Below are 15,630 nucleotides of genomic sequence, written 5' to 3'. Positions count from 1 at the left end.
ATTTTTAACTTTTTTTTGTTATTAAACTAAAATATATTTTAATTCAAATATATGTCTACATAAATATCAAGACTTACCATAATAAAATAATATTTAGCAATTAACTTTGAAAAATTTATTTTGACGGTAGTGAAATATAAAAATAAAATGGAAAATTTTACTGATGTTTATTTCTTTATTTTATTTCTTTGGATAAAACACAGTCGCCTTTAAGCTCCAACATTTTAAAATACTTTGAATCAATTTGGAACACAAGAGTTGAGTAGAGAACAAAACAAACATGCTAAGCCGTTTATACAGGGCGAGCGAGGTCACTTTGTATTTTAGCCTCTGTAATAATGAAACACATGCAAGGGACAACGGAGGAATGAGATACTTTACTGAGATAAATTTTTTTAATCGACTTTTTAGGTAATATTATGTTGAGATATGAATATATTTTTGATATAAGTAAAAAGTAAAGTAGTTTATTTTTGATAAATGAGAAGAAAATTTTGACAGCGGCTTCAATGACAATATCATGTTGATAATGGTTTCAATTATACATATGTGTAATGATTATATTTAAATATCAAGTCAAGTAAAACTCGCGGGAAGACAGTTTTGTGCTATTACAATTGAAACAAGTGTAAAGGTAGCATAGTTATAATAAAATTAAAATCCAAAAAAAGGTAAGGTGCACTCTTACAAATGGATAAAATAAGACTTAGTTAAAAAAAATATATACATTAGCTTAAACTGTATTGTCACCATCACCAAAAGCATGTGAAAAATTTCAGTTGTATCAGTAAGGTAGAACTGGTTTAAAATTCACTAGCAAGACATGACACATACATATCAACTAGTTGAAGTTAAATAAAAATGTGTAAATGAATGAATAAAAAAATGCTTAGAAAAATTAAATACTTGTTAAATGAAGTTGTAAAACAGCTTAACGTAATATTAAAACTTATTTACACAAAATTTGAACTCTCTTTCATTGTGTGAGTAGGCGTTTCTAGTATCCACTAGGCCAATTGAACTCATTTCTTTTTTTAAATTTTATTTAGGATTCTCGCTTAATTTTTTATATTATCTTTAATATCTTTTCAGCCACATTGTTAATGTTTTCAACAAAATATGTAATATTTATTTTGTAGTATTTCTCATACAGAGGTTTTTAATTTCATATTCAAGATGCTTATGATAAATATATTTTTTTAATTTCGTTAAAACTAATTTGCGGAGTAAACCAATTTATTTTTTTAATAAAGTACAGATTGTTCCCTACCAAATATTCTGTGATACATTAAGCTGATATAATAAGGGCTTAAGAAATCATAACAAAGGGTGGGTGGAAATGTGGTCTATATTGCGAGATATTATTGAAGCACTTTTGTGTTACAATTTGAAATGAACAATGAACAAACGCTGTGCGATGAAAGCCACTGTAATGGATATACAACGTTCTGTAATCACAAGCTTTGTATTTTAGCATCAATGTTATGGTCCAGTTAACACAATGCTGTTGATCTCGTATCTTTACAAACTAAAATACATACTTTCGTTCAGTATTTAAAAATTATTAACTTATGGTGAAGCCAAGATGGCCCAGTGGTAAGAACGCGTGAATCTTAACCGATGATCGTGGGTTCAAAACCCGGGCAAGCACCACTGAATTTTCATGTGCTTAATTTGTGATTATAATTCATCTTGTGTTCACCGTAAATGAAGGAAAACATCGTGAGGAAACCTGCATGTGTCTTTCACTGAAATTCTGCCACATGTGTATTCCACCAACCCGCACTGGAGCAGCGCGGTAGAATAAGCTCCAAACCTTCTCCAAAAAAAGGGATAGGAGGCCTTTAGCCCAGAAGTGGGACATTCACAGGCTGTTACGGTTACGGTATGATCGAGTAGCAAAACATAAATAATAATAAAAAACTCTTTATAAAACTTACGTATACACATATGCTTAAACATATATTATCTTTATTGTGCTTTACCCCTACTATGAGAAGTAATTAAACGTTGTTGCATATTTTAAAATCTAAAAAGGTATTTTCATGCAATAAGAACTGCAACAGTGCGTTTATTTTCTGTTACAACTTTTACTCTTAATTTATTATAAGTTGCTGAATATGACGACTGTAACAATTGTAGCAGCGAGCAATATGCAACATTATACCATCAAGCATATATATATGAACAAAGTGAAATATACGATGAAAATTATGAAAAAGAAAACATCAATGCTGTTAATATTTACTATTTGATTTTTGTATAAATAATTATATGCAGGCTGATTGTTTGTCAGTATGTCATGGCTAAGTCCGGTGCTATAAATAGTATCGGAACATACCCAAAATAGTTTGGGGCCGATTTTAATAAAAATTAAAATGCATTGTTTCATTCTTTTTATTGAAACAGGTTCGAGGTTTGACACTTGAGGAAGTTAGACATAGTTGAAACATTAGTATTAGAAGATAACAGGCCTAAAAAAGAAACCAATTACGTATTAAATGAAGCTAACCATCATTTTGTGAATTATATATAATAATATTGGGATGACAAAAGTATGTGCAATCTACATACCCACAATGTTGACATGTTTGATCACTTTTGAAGCCGTATGATTAGGATCTTATTGGAGGATATTGTAATACAGACATTATTCATCATATCGATGAAGAACAGCAAGAGTAAAACACACAGTATAACAGCTCCTATAACAAGCTTAAGAGGCCTTTCATTAATTATAAAAAAAATAAACAGACAGAAAACTATCCAACAACACTTGAGATGTTTGTATATTTTTTTAATCCAAATTGACTATGAATTTGACAATGAAGTTAAGGCAGTATATTGTTAAAAACTACCGTTATGTTATATATTCTAAATATAAATAATCAAATGTCTTGCCTCGTTTCAAAGGAAAACATCTGTGTAGAAGATCATTTAATTAAATTTTTTTTTAAACAAATTCCTAAATTGGCCTTTAGGTAACAAAGCGGGGGGGAATTCAAGCATCACTTCCGATACGGTTCGATGGTTTTGGTGTACGCAAAGTTTCAAGGGTTCATTATCAGCATTTTTATCTTCTGTATATAAAATGTACACCAAATTTGTTTACTCTTCATAAATTTATGCTTAAGATTTGACAGAGTCCAAAAGTAATTTAGTTGATACGAAAGCAGCATGCTCATATATGTAAACATATATTTTTAAGCAACCCTCACAACATGCCATACGAAACCTTTTTAAAGATTTTTTCTGTCTAGTGATAGAAAATCTGACTATTGGTTTCAGCTCTCTCAAAAATGTAATTTGTATCCCGTAATTGTGTATTCAATTTATATATTGCGTTAAGGAAGTACTTAAAGAGAAACAACCATACGAACACTATAATTTATAATTATTATTATCGCGTGGCTGTGTTTTTGCAGCCAATTAACATCTATTTATTAAAAAGTTACACCATAGTTTAAGTTTTACCATAAAAGTATATTAAAAATTTAATTAATTATACAAAATAGTATGAAAAATATTGTGTATATTATTACTGTTTTGTAGAACTACAATATATTACTAAAGTTAATTAAATTGTCATGATATACGTCGTCGTATTTCGCTTCATTACAATTTTTGCCGTTTTTTCAGGACGAGATAAAACCTAATCTCATTTACGCCGAGAAGTGAATCTTTGCTTCGTATATCACAAAATGAATTTTACTACGTTAACATGGAAATATTGTGTAACAACGGTACTTTTAATAAAATAAAATCGCCTAAAGAATATTAAAACTTAATTAAAATAATATTATATACCACAGGAATATTAAGAAGCACGGTAACAAAAAAAAAACAAATGATAACAAGAAAGAACAAAAATAATCATGCTCATCTGGAAGGTATGGTAATAATAACTTTAAATTTTTTTTTACTTAAACCGCTTTGAATAAGCCGACGTAACACTTTTAAATTTTTCTCATATGTTATAAATGAATGTAAAATGCTAAAACTTATCGTTCTTTTAAACCAAGTCCATGAATCTAAACAAATTATGTCATGTTAAAAAATCGAATGGTTGATCACAAGAATTTAAAATCCCATTACATAATATTTTCTATAATAACTAAATCAAATAAAGGCTATATGTACTCATATAGAGTGGAACAGTAATCATAAGCGTCAATATATCCTAATATCCGGCATATTCAACTGATATTTAATTCTGGCCTGCTACTAAGAATTTATCGACAAAAAACCAAATAACTTTTTATTGACCTGAACCGGAGTTTGAGTATAGGTCTTCGGAATTCTCGGCCTTATTAGCTATGATTCGTCCTAATATGTAAAGGGTAATAATTGATAACAAACCTTACAGCAGGCACCTCCAGTATGTCCCATTCGACTGACATGTAAAACTCGGAGAGGTCTACACCGACGGACACCACGTTGCTACCAGACTGCTCATCCATGTGCCTCAAGTCCACCTGTACACACATTCTCATTCCAAAATTTAAGCGAATTTTACTAGTATTGAAAGCGAAGTTTGGTACTAATTATTCAAAACCTTTTCTATTTATTTTTCCTTGAGTAACATACATTTACGGAATTGCATTAATAACTTGAAAAGGACCAATAACTTGAAAAATGTGTTATAAATTGAGAATACTTTTAGAGATAAATAAATTATTATATATTCTGTAAATTAATCAATAATTACATTTAATTTTAATATTCGAAGCATCAAATATAATCCACTTAGTATAAAACACACAGCAAATATACTGACATTTAACTATCTGGCATAATTTTGAGCACTATTTATTTGAAATTAGCGTTTAAAATCATATTATAGTTATTTAATATTTACGTTGAGCAAAAATATAATCTATTCTTGATATCTTATTTTTTATTACGAATTGTCTACAAAATGTATATGTTATATTTTTGCTCATGCGTTAATAAATTTAGTTATTTTATTTATATTTTCTTAATTTAAATATTAATAACACTTTTCATTATTTAGTTATTTTATTTATCAGATACATGCTCCCTGTCACACAATGTGTAGGTACCTAAAAACCAAGAATTAATTAGTGATCTGTAACAAGAGTTTATGACATCGACTTCCTTGTAGACGCCTTTCGAGATAGTTATTACTGAAATCATACCACAAAGTGTGTCAAGTACCTGTATAAAATCGCTTTTAGTTCATTTTTTTAGAAAGACACTGAGCAACAAGTTCTCGAATCATGCGAAATAGTAACAACGCGAAACACAACACCTAGATCAATTTTATGAGCTTTGAGTTTTTAACGAGCCGTAATGGAGGCTGACCCCTATGTTTCTTTAATTCTCATTTACATCAGCGTAACATCATCTACCAGGGTGGACTCCATTGTGTATAACTCGTCAAAAAACAAGGACAACGGAAGCACCGGCTCCGCCGCGCATGTGTGTGTCGCGCGGGAACGGCGTGAATCCGCGAGTGTGTCTGTCGCGTGGAGGCGAAGCCGCGAGGCTATCCATTTGTTGCCCGCCTCACCACAACAATGGCCAGCAGCTAATCACTAACACAAATCAGTATCACGCAATGCAGACTCTATAGTCTATACTAAGCACGGTCGTTGTTGCTGTGAGGCACGAGCTTTGTTCTTGTGTAGCGAATGCATGCATGACTGTGTCGTCGAGTGAAGTCGATGTCCATATTACACTTCAATCCACGAAACGGCCGTTCTAATGTTGACATATATTTATTTATTGTGTATCGTTTTAGTCTGTTATAGTTTTGTTATAATAATGATTACATGCAATGACCAACGACACCGAATTCATACAGCCACTAAAGTCGCTAATAGGGAAAGGTATAAAATATGCAATAAGATGGGCGTTAATGCTCCAAAATATAACGAATCAAAATGTGACGCTATCTTTTTCAGACGTCGTGTTGTGCTTAAGTTGTCCGCGTGTAGTTTAGTGTAAAGCTGTGTAAGAGACGTGGTTACGTTTTGTGGTTCTCGGCCGTTGTGATCGGGAATGCAATTGGTTCGGAACTAAGCCGGAGACATGCAGTGTGTGCACCGTGTAACACAGAGGAGGCATGCAGCAAGCACTTGTGTTAGCTGTTTGTGTTTCAGAAAGTGTGTATAGGCGCGAGCGGAGCCAGCTGGAGAGATTAAACGGAACAAAATCATTCCACGCTACGAGTCAATCTAATATTTTAGATCAAAAATAAGCTCTAGAGCGGAATGATTTAGTAAAAGTAAGGAAATTGGGTAGGGATCAAGTTAAGTGACGTTGCATCCCATATCACCTGACATTTAAAATTTTATACCTTTCCGTGTCGAGCGAGGAAGGCCGATCGAACTAAGTGGAACCGATCGGAGATATTCTGGAGCATTCGTGGACACGCACGTTGACAAACTGCTACTCCACATACTTAAAAACATCACCATCGCAAATGTTATGTAAACTTGCAACTTGTTAATGCTAAAGAGCGAGATATAGGCGGCAAGCGGGCGTCGGCTTGCGTCGCACGCTCGTCGCCTTTCGCACTAGCACCGACGCGAAAAGTCAATGTTTTAACATTATTATCATACCACACAGACAGAATAGTAATATTAATTACACGACGAAAAACGAGCCAACAAGCTACTGCATGGACATGGGCCGGAGCGGCGGGCCCTACGCTACAGCCCGCGCGCGCGGCGCCAAGCGGCGTATAGCGGGGCGTCACCTTGAAGCCGTCATACGTCCAGCTGCCTAACTTAAGCACACAGGTTTGCACGTCGTAAGGAAAGAACTCGACGTCGATTGAGCAGGAGGACTTATAGACTGCAGGCGGCTGCCACACCACCATGCCATTGTGGTACACCGTGGCCTTGGTCATCAGTGTCACCTCGTAGTTTCCGTCGGCGCTGCGGACAAACAGAGTGGTCAGCCATAGCGATGGGAGACCCGGTAAATTACCTTGAATCCGTCGTACGTCCAGCTACCGAACTTAAGAACGCATGTTTGCTCGTCGAAGGGAAAATATTCCACATCTATTTCGCAGGAAGACTTGTAAATAGCAGGCGGTTTCCATTCGACCAGCCCTTGGTGATAGATGGTTGCCTTGGTCGCCAACGTTACCTCGAAGTTGCCGTCGGCACTGCAATATTAACGCACATTACACAAGCCGGCATGGGCCTCACGCGTTAGCCCTTTGGTTCGCGATACTGTGTTTATCTGTGGCGTCATCGGTTGTTTCATCCTTGTATGTATTTAAAAGTGTAAATTGATACCTACGTACAAGTATCAAAATGTAATATAATATTTCTGTTTACACACGCAAAAATTGAAATTGTTCTGTTTGTACAAGTGTGGCTACGTCTTAGTAAAGTAAATAATAATAGTTTAGTAAATGTTTACAGTGTCAGAATGTTTTAATTATGTGAACTAAAATAATACAATTATAAAATTAATACGTAGATATAAAGTACAAACGATAAAACCGTTACATTTACAATAATAAATTCAATATTTATTAACATATACTCGTAACGTGTATTTTATTAAAATATATTTATTGTACGTAGCTTGCTAGTGTTTATCACGTGATTTAAATAAAATAATAATAAATTGGAACTGTTTTGAAGGAATAGGGTTAAAGGATCACATTTGAAAGATACATGATCTAAGAAGGGAGCGGCCGGAAATGAGCCGAGGTCATTTATCAAAGTCCGCCTCTTCATGCGGCACAAGACTAATCGAATGCCTCTTCAGAATTATTTCTAATCGACCTCCACTGAAATCATCTATCATTATTATAAATTAATCAAGAAATAAATAACACAATTTGGAATGTTTGTCTATTATAAATCATAAAATAAAAACACATAATAGCATATTTAGTCATTTGCACGTATCAATTATTTATATATAATTAGTTTACTGATTCCATATTTAACTCTATCGAATATTAAATTAAGACCGTCTACAAACGTTGGATCACTTTTGACCTAAAAATAAATAAAAATGTATTAACCATGAATATATTACTATCAAATATATTAGTTTTGAAATCAAATTTACCAATTTAACTAAAGTATATGACATTAACAACGCTAATAGGAATCATGACAGTAAATATTTAAAAAACGTTTAAATTACTGTGTTACCGACGCGCTTATAATTTACGTCTGGTGAATAACCATGATACGATACGAGCTGTTATACATACAACAAATATTTAACGTTATACATTTATAAATGAAGGGTTAGTACTTACATCATATTAAAATGAGTTTTCAATCAGTTGTGTTAGAAACACTCTAAAATTCATTATTGTTCAATGTTACATGAGAAATCGCTCACCAAGTTATAAACTTCTTCAAATTAGTTAAGATTGGAAACTTTTATCTTTTAACGAGTTTGAAACTGCTTATATAATTATGTATGTTTATTATAACAGTTAATTTTAGCTCCAATTAACAATACGTAATAACAATTAACTTAATTGTAAATAGTATATAAGAAAAAGTATAAGTAAATAAAATTTAGCTTACAATAATAATCATTAGGTTTATAATTTGAAAAATTAACTCTAGTTTATTTTGATCACGCCCTGTTTCACCATATTTAATGAATAAAAAGGTATATTATAGTATTTCATTCAAAAAACATCTATCTAATAGCATAAAGTACGTCGAAAAGCATTTATCAGACTTTTGTACTGCCTCGTCAATGAGGCTGAAGGTCTAATAAAGTGACGTATCTATACTAATGGCGCAACGATCAATAACGCATTCAAGCACAGATAACGGGAACTATGAAAGCTCTAATATACTTTGATATAAAGCCAGCGTTACATTTATGTGAACCTTTTAACTTTAGTTATTTAACATGTGTCTTTAAATTATTATTATTAAGTAGCGATTAAGTAGCGATGTGTATGAATATGACGAATTAAGAATATGTGTATTTTTTTTTTCAATTTGTAGGATTACAAAAAAATACTAATAATAATGGACGAGGGAACTGGTTTCTTAAAGCGTGTTAAATGTTATGTTTGTTTTGGTACTTAATACAAAATAAAAATGGCTATAAAATTTTAGAACAGTAGTTTAATGTAGAATGAGAGATATTTTTTTTATATTTGAAGGGGTGCAAATGACTCTACTCCACCTGATGTATGGTAAGTGGTAGTAGAGTCCAAACGCGACGACGGCCAGTACAGTCGGGAAGAATGTTGTGTACTAGCCGCCTCCGCCTTGCTGACCCGCAAGATGCCTCTTCAAGCCTCGTTTGAAGGAACCCGAGTTTAAATATTATATATTTTTAATTGCATATGGAGAAGCGATACGGCGTACCGGAGCGAAGAATACTAAATTGCTTGTGACGGCACTTCATAATTATGTTTGTTTTTTTTTCTATTTAGAACAATTCTAGAAGTTTTATAAAACTTTGATTCACCGAAAAAAAAAATTACAGATGTAGCATGTTATCGCTACCTTACGACTGTTATCTAAAATAAGTCAAAGTGTTATAAGAATTTGATCAGAGCTTGAACAGATCTAAGCGAAGAACAATTACAAGGATATTTCGGTTAGGTTAGTTAAGTTGCATAATAGTCAATATTTGACATTCAGTTGAAAGTTTTTAATCATAGGATAAAGTAAAAATCGATATATACTTAAAATAAATAAACTTATGTTAAAAATATTATTATTTTACATAAATAAATAGGCAAAGACAAAAGTGTTCAGTACCTTCTTCTCCAGAGTTTCTCGAGCGATTTTCTTTTGTTCGGTAGCTATTGAAGAGCTTTAGAGTTATTAAAAAAAAGAAATAAAAATAGGAAAAAGTATTCGCAACATGAAAAGCGTTTCAACAGGTGTGTATAACTTTTTTTTACTTTGTACTATTAATTGTATAAGCATATAATTATAATTATCAATAACTCACTTATAAAAGTAGAAGTAAGAACAACCGAACAAAGCAGGTTTGTAGATGTACCGATCGCTTTTCCAACAATGTAAATTTATATTTTAATTAACAATTTAGTTATCAATCACAAATAGTTTTTTATCTCACTTGTTATAGAGCACAATGTCCGGTCGCCATATGTGGTCGGATGGCACGTGCAGCATATGCACCCCGCCGTACTCTCGCGGCTCCCAACGCAGCTTGTAATCGTACCACGACTGCTCCACCCACAGATTTGTTGTCATTATTTGATTCTTCAAGTTCTGAAAGAATACTGTATTGTAAAAAATGAAAAAATTAAATCGTTTAAAAATTTGACTGAACTTTATATGTAAGTAATGATAGTGTGTGAAAATCGGCAACTGCATAAGTCAAGATGAAACCTTGATACATAGCGTTCCTCAATTAAGTATACTGGGTCCAACGTTCTTTTTCCTCTATATAAATTAATCGTCTAAACTTACTTTACACAATGTTAAAATAGTGGCATATGCTGATAATATGATAGATATTGCTATTGCTAGGTTACAATAATGTAAATAATAAATACATGAAATGGTTTCGAGTTTGCTGTAATTTGAGCTGTAAGTACTATATTTGATTATGTGTTGTGATTTGTCACCATTTGTATTTGTTTATTTCCAATCTAATTTCGTGTCGTGTCTTGTCGTATTTATCAAATGGTTGAAAAATAGTATTCTTGCAGATCACTGCATTTCGTTTTTTTGAAAAATATTAAAGGTGTGGATGTTTGTCTACAACTAGACTGTTTTATTTGTTTCTAGGTTTGTTGCCTCAAAATTACATCGAACTATATCATCATTACATTGGATCATTCTTTCATTACTATTTGTGTGGTCTATATATATGTGAGGGGCTAAATGTTCAGAATGAGAAGATTGTCTGAGTGAAAAATCTACAATTTCTCTCTCTGCCTATATTTTATCTGTCACGATTGGCCTGCAGTAACATATTCTTCGAAGGGAACCCGCCTATTCAGTCCTCTATCGTCAATGGTTCGCATGCTGTGACATCTAGCGTCGGCTCCATTTTGGATTATTATTATTATTCCTTATCTTAATAAATATCGCTAGCTAAAATGTCAACTACACTCGCATAGTAACGCGTAGTGTTAATTATGACAGTTGGATTGTCTATGGTTTATCGTAAACCTGACTACGGAAAATATCGCGCTCTGAAAATTAAGAAACAAGAAATATGCTTGTTCGAAATTCTTATTACTTATACAATTATTTATGAACTAGTAAATCAACAATTTTTATAATACAAAAAATATTGAAATATTAATCCAAGAATATCATACTTATAACTCTTTCCCAAAACAAAGAGACCATTACACGGATATAATATATTATGTAAACCGTATTTAAACCATAAAAGTGTGTAAATTTTATTAATAACCGTAAAGTATAAAATCTGTGAACATAGTCTCACAGCTGCCTTCCGTCCAGTAATACACGAAACTCAAACAAAGCGTTTTGTTCTCAGGATTATTTCAAGCTATAATTTCTTTATTTTTGCGTAAAATGAATGTCGTAACAAAACGGGTCTCGTATTTTATGGTAGGTAACGTATTTAAGTATTTAACTTTATTCCGCTGGCAGTAATATCTAATTCTACAATTATTGTTTTAATTCCATCTTACGCTCGAATTGAGTAAATATAATCTGTCTGTATGTCTGTAACGCTTTCACGACTAAATCACTGAACTGATTTTGATGAAATTTGGTATGAAACAAGCTTGATCCCCAAGGAAGGACATGGGCTTTTGTTATTATTGGTTGTGGAAGACAAGTTTTGGTAAGGAAAACATTATTATGACCTTATTTCGTCAAATAAAATGTATTAACAAAATTAAAAACTTACTAATAACTCTTTATATACAAGAAATAAAAATTTACCTTTACATTTTTGAGATAATAATAATTAAATGAAACAAAGATAATATACCAAACTTGATATGGTATATTATTTAAACGTGGATGCATATTTAGACCTCATGATATATTCAAAGCGTGATTCAACAGAATATTTAAGCACAACACAAGAAGTAATTAATCATTTTGTTGCGAAATTTCTTCGGCCAATTCTTACATCAGAAAACTTGCATGTCATAGACAAGTGGTAGTGTAAACACATTTATAAAGTAATACTGTTTTTGGTATGAAAAAAGAGTCAGCCAGTGTAATTAGGTACAAGGGATATAACATCTTGGTGCATTGTTGATGCAAGAAGTATTTTACATATATTTAAATGCCGTTCTCTATGGACAAAGGTGAACACTTACCATCTAGTGACATGTTTCCTTGCCAGACTTCGTTAATAAACTAAAAATTTAAGAGAAAAATTGTTTCAGAAAATCGAATACAATTTATTAATTTAGAATCTTTTAGTCGACGTGTTTCTATAAATTTGTAATGCGTATATTGTTTTTTTTTAAGATTATAAATTATTAAAATGACTATATATAGCTTAAAAATTTACGTATTTTTTAATTTTATTATAAATTATATTTACAGATTTTCTCACAATTTCAAATACAAGTCAAATTATCAAATATTAGTTTTCGCTTTTCGCACTCTTAACAATATAAAGGAATAAAAATAAAAAACGAACAATTTATTTCGATAAACCATAGACAATCCAACTGTCATAATAGGCATGATGACTGATTTTGAAATAACCTTCTATAATGTAGGTACACGTCTATTATTACTGAAAATAATTTTATTTCTGTAATAAACTAACTGTTTACGCAAATAATTGCATTTTCATTTACCTATTTTGAATTTCGCTCGAAAACACCTACAGGTGTCATGGCGCCTGCACGTGACGTCACGCCTCAGTAAACGTTGTATTGTGTCTATACTCAACGAAGAAAGGCAGAAAGTATTGCGTATTTCCTAAGGTTAAAATGAATTCCAAATTTTACAAGTGGTGTGCGGTCTCTCTGTGCAAAAATATATTCGAATGCCAACCAGATCGAAGAACAATCTACAGAATCAGAACGACCATATATATAAGTAAGAAACGAAAGATGATGGTTCTTGAAGAATGTGAAAAGCAATTAAAAGAAAGTATGGTCACAGAACATTTTGAAGAAATTGCAAATTGAGGCAGAGAGTAATAAAGATTTATTATATATTTATGATATATATAGATATATAAAATTATTCGTAAATATGTAAATTCACAAATTCAGTACTAGTGGAGCTAATTGAAATATTGTCTTAAAAGTTCTTACTGCTAAAAATATTAGGGCTCTTCATATGCGAGTAACACTATATAGCTAACAGAAAAAAACCTATGATAACACTAAAGATAAATAAAAATGTACTTACAAAGAAATTTTCACATTTCGAAATTCAGATAAGCAAAAGTCTTTATTTGATGAAAAAAACTCTCCTAACATCAACAAATCCTGGGCAAATTAGAAGAATTTGCTTTAACAAAACCTTGTTCCATCATTGATAGATGTTGGATGTTTTATTTTCTTCACAAAAATGCGAATAACCAACGACTCAACTAATTAAATGATGCAAAATTAATTTTGAAACACGTAAAGACAACAACTGTTCAAGAGAATCGGTTATAGATACTGAGGCGTGACGTCATTCGCTCTGATTGTTGTTTCAAATAAAATGGCCGATTGCAGAATTTTATATTTTTATTTTACTAAAAATATTATTGATCCCAATGTGTATATTAAAATTGGATCATTTTTTAGAATCTTTTTAAAATAGTTTCTTCTATAAAATCATTTATTTTTTAATTCTTTGATACTGTCATTATGCCTATTAACACTACGCGTTATTATGCGAGTGTAGTTGACATTTTCGCTAGCGATATTTATTAAGATGAGGAATAACGTGTCATAATAATAATCCAAATTGTAGCCGACGCTAGATGTCACAGCATGCGAACCATTGACGATAGAGGACTGAATAGGCGGGTTCCCTTCGAAGAATATGTTACTGCAGGCCGATCGTGACAGATAAAATATAGGCAGAGAGAGGAATTGTAGATTTTTCACTCAGACAATCTTCTCATACTGAACATTTAGCCCCTCACATATACATAGACCACACAAATAGTAATGAAAGAATGATCCAATGTAATGATGAAGATATAGTTCGATGTTATTTTGAGGCAACAAACCTAGAAACAAATAAAACAGTCTAGTTGTAGACAAACATCCACACCTTTAACATTTTTCAGAAAAATGAAATGCAGTGATCTGCAAGAATACTATTTTTTAATAATTTAAATAATTTAATAACATAATATAATAAGATAAATAAAGATACGACATGACACGACACGAAATTAGATTGGAAATAAACAAATACAAAGTGTGACAAATCACAACACATAATCAAATATAGTACTTACAGCTCAAATTTGAATATGAAGAGTACTCTTGTGTTCTCACTTTTAACGTTTTTATTGAATATTGCACGAAATATATAATAACATATAATAAATATTTAAATATTTTTGCAATAATGGGTAATGGTTTAACTGATGGCAAGTCGTTACCAGTGGAAAAGAACGGGTAGTATGGCCACTGCGTACACATTATTCAAACGTCCAAATAAAGTCTGTTTTTTGACAATTATTGCTTATATTTTTTTATTATAATATTCATTTGTCAGATATTATACTCTAAGCTTAATAAAGCTTACAAAAAATTCCATTTAAAAGCGAACCGTAAAGAAATTGTAAGATATCTAAGCTGTAAAACCCGAATGAGAAAATTTAATATTCTGATCTTTAGCAGAAAGCGTAGGATTGAATGTTTAATTAATTATACTTTAAATATGATTTTAATGGACTCTTCTTTGGACGCGATGCTAAATTCCAAGATATTATAATTTCAAAATTAAATACGTTGAATGCAACATCTACCATCTGTACTTAGTTCCTCTTTCTGTTTGATTTGTATAATATTAATACTATTTACAAAATAAATTTTTATTAGAAAAAAAAAACAGTAAAGGTTATTCTCACACTTTAAAATACTTAAATCTCCATTTACATTGTAAGTTACTTTAAAATATCTCACGTCAATATTGTTAATAGTAATACAATAAACGTTATATTTTCTCTCCGGCACGTCGGAGGAAACATCACAAAGACAGATAACTTTTTTTAAATACAAATAATTTTATATTTCAAATAGAAATATATCAAACTATCTTGTAAACGGAAATTGAAATCACATCTTCTGAACTAGAAGGCAATGACCACTTGGATCCAGACGGTCGTTGCATCTCAATCTAATAGAAGAAAATGGATCGATTGCACGGCAACTTGAAATACGATTATTAGTTTTCAATCTCTGAACATAAATATATATTTATATTTAACCTTGCTCTATTTACACAACGTTAGTAATCGAATAAGGCTAGAAAAAGACTTGAAATATTTTTGAATAACAAAGACAGAATTTTTGGTCTCTAACGTCAAACTTTTGTTTTTATTCGACGATCACTAAAGTTTGAAACGACTTAATTAATAAAACAAAGCTTGTTGAATAGCTTAAATTTAATTTGGTAACTTTTAATTAGACGTGCGCAACTAAGTTCAGTGCTGGGTGACTTATATGTCACCTTCTAAAGAGGTTTGCATTCAAAAAGAAGCACAAATAGAAGA

At 31.6% G+C, this 15,630-nt stretch overlaps 1 protein-coding gene across 2 annotated transcripts in view; it reads right to left on the bottom strand.

Moving 5' to 3' along the window:
• LOC126769272 (acetylcholine receptor subunit alpha-like) overlaps window positions 1–15,630 on the bottom strand; it is a 48,595-nt gene that overhangs the window by 16,759 nt on the left and 16,206 nt on the right. The window contains exons 2-4 of one of the 2 annotated variants that reach the window (XM_050487947.1): window positions 10,063–10,217; window positions 6,958–7,138; window positions 4,360–4,475 (exon numbers count right to left, since the gene is read on the bottom strand). In XM_050487947.1, coding sequence (XP_050343904.1) covers window positions 4,360–4,475; window positions 6,958–7,138; window positions 10,063–10,217 — 452 coding nt within the window. Of the gene's footprint in view, window positions 1–4,359; window positions 4,476–6,724; window positions 6,906–6,957; window positions 7,139–10,062; window positions 10,218–15,630 lie in introns of both variants that reach the window. The other variant, XM_050487948.1, reaches the window with a different exon arrangement.

The sequence above is a fragment of the Nymphalis io genome, chromosome 6 (genome assembly GCF_905147045.1).
Source record: "Nymphalis io chromosome 6, ilAglIoxx1.1, whole genome shotgun sequence".
Lineage (NCBI taxonomy): Eukaryota > Metazoa > Arthropoda > Insecta > Lepidoptera > Nymphalidae > Nymphalis > Nymphalis io.
The sequence above is the reverse complement of the archived record's forward strand: the minus strand, read 5'-3'. Positions and strand labels throughout refer to the sequence as shown.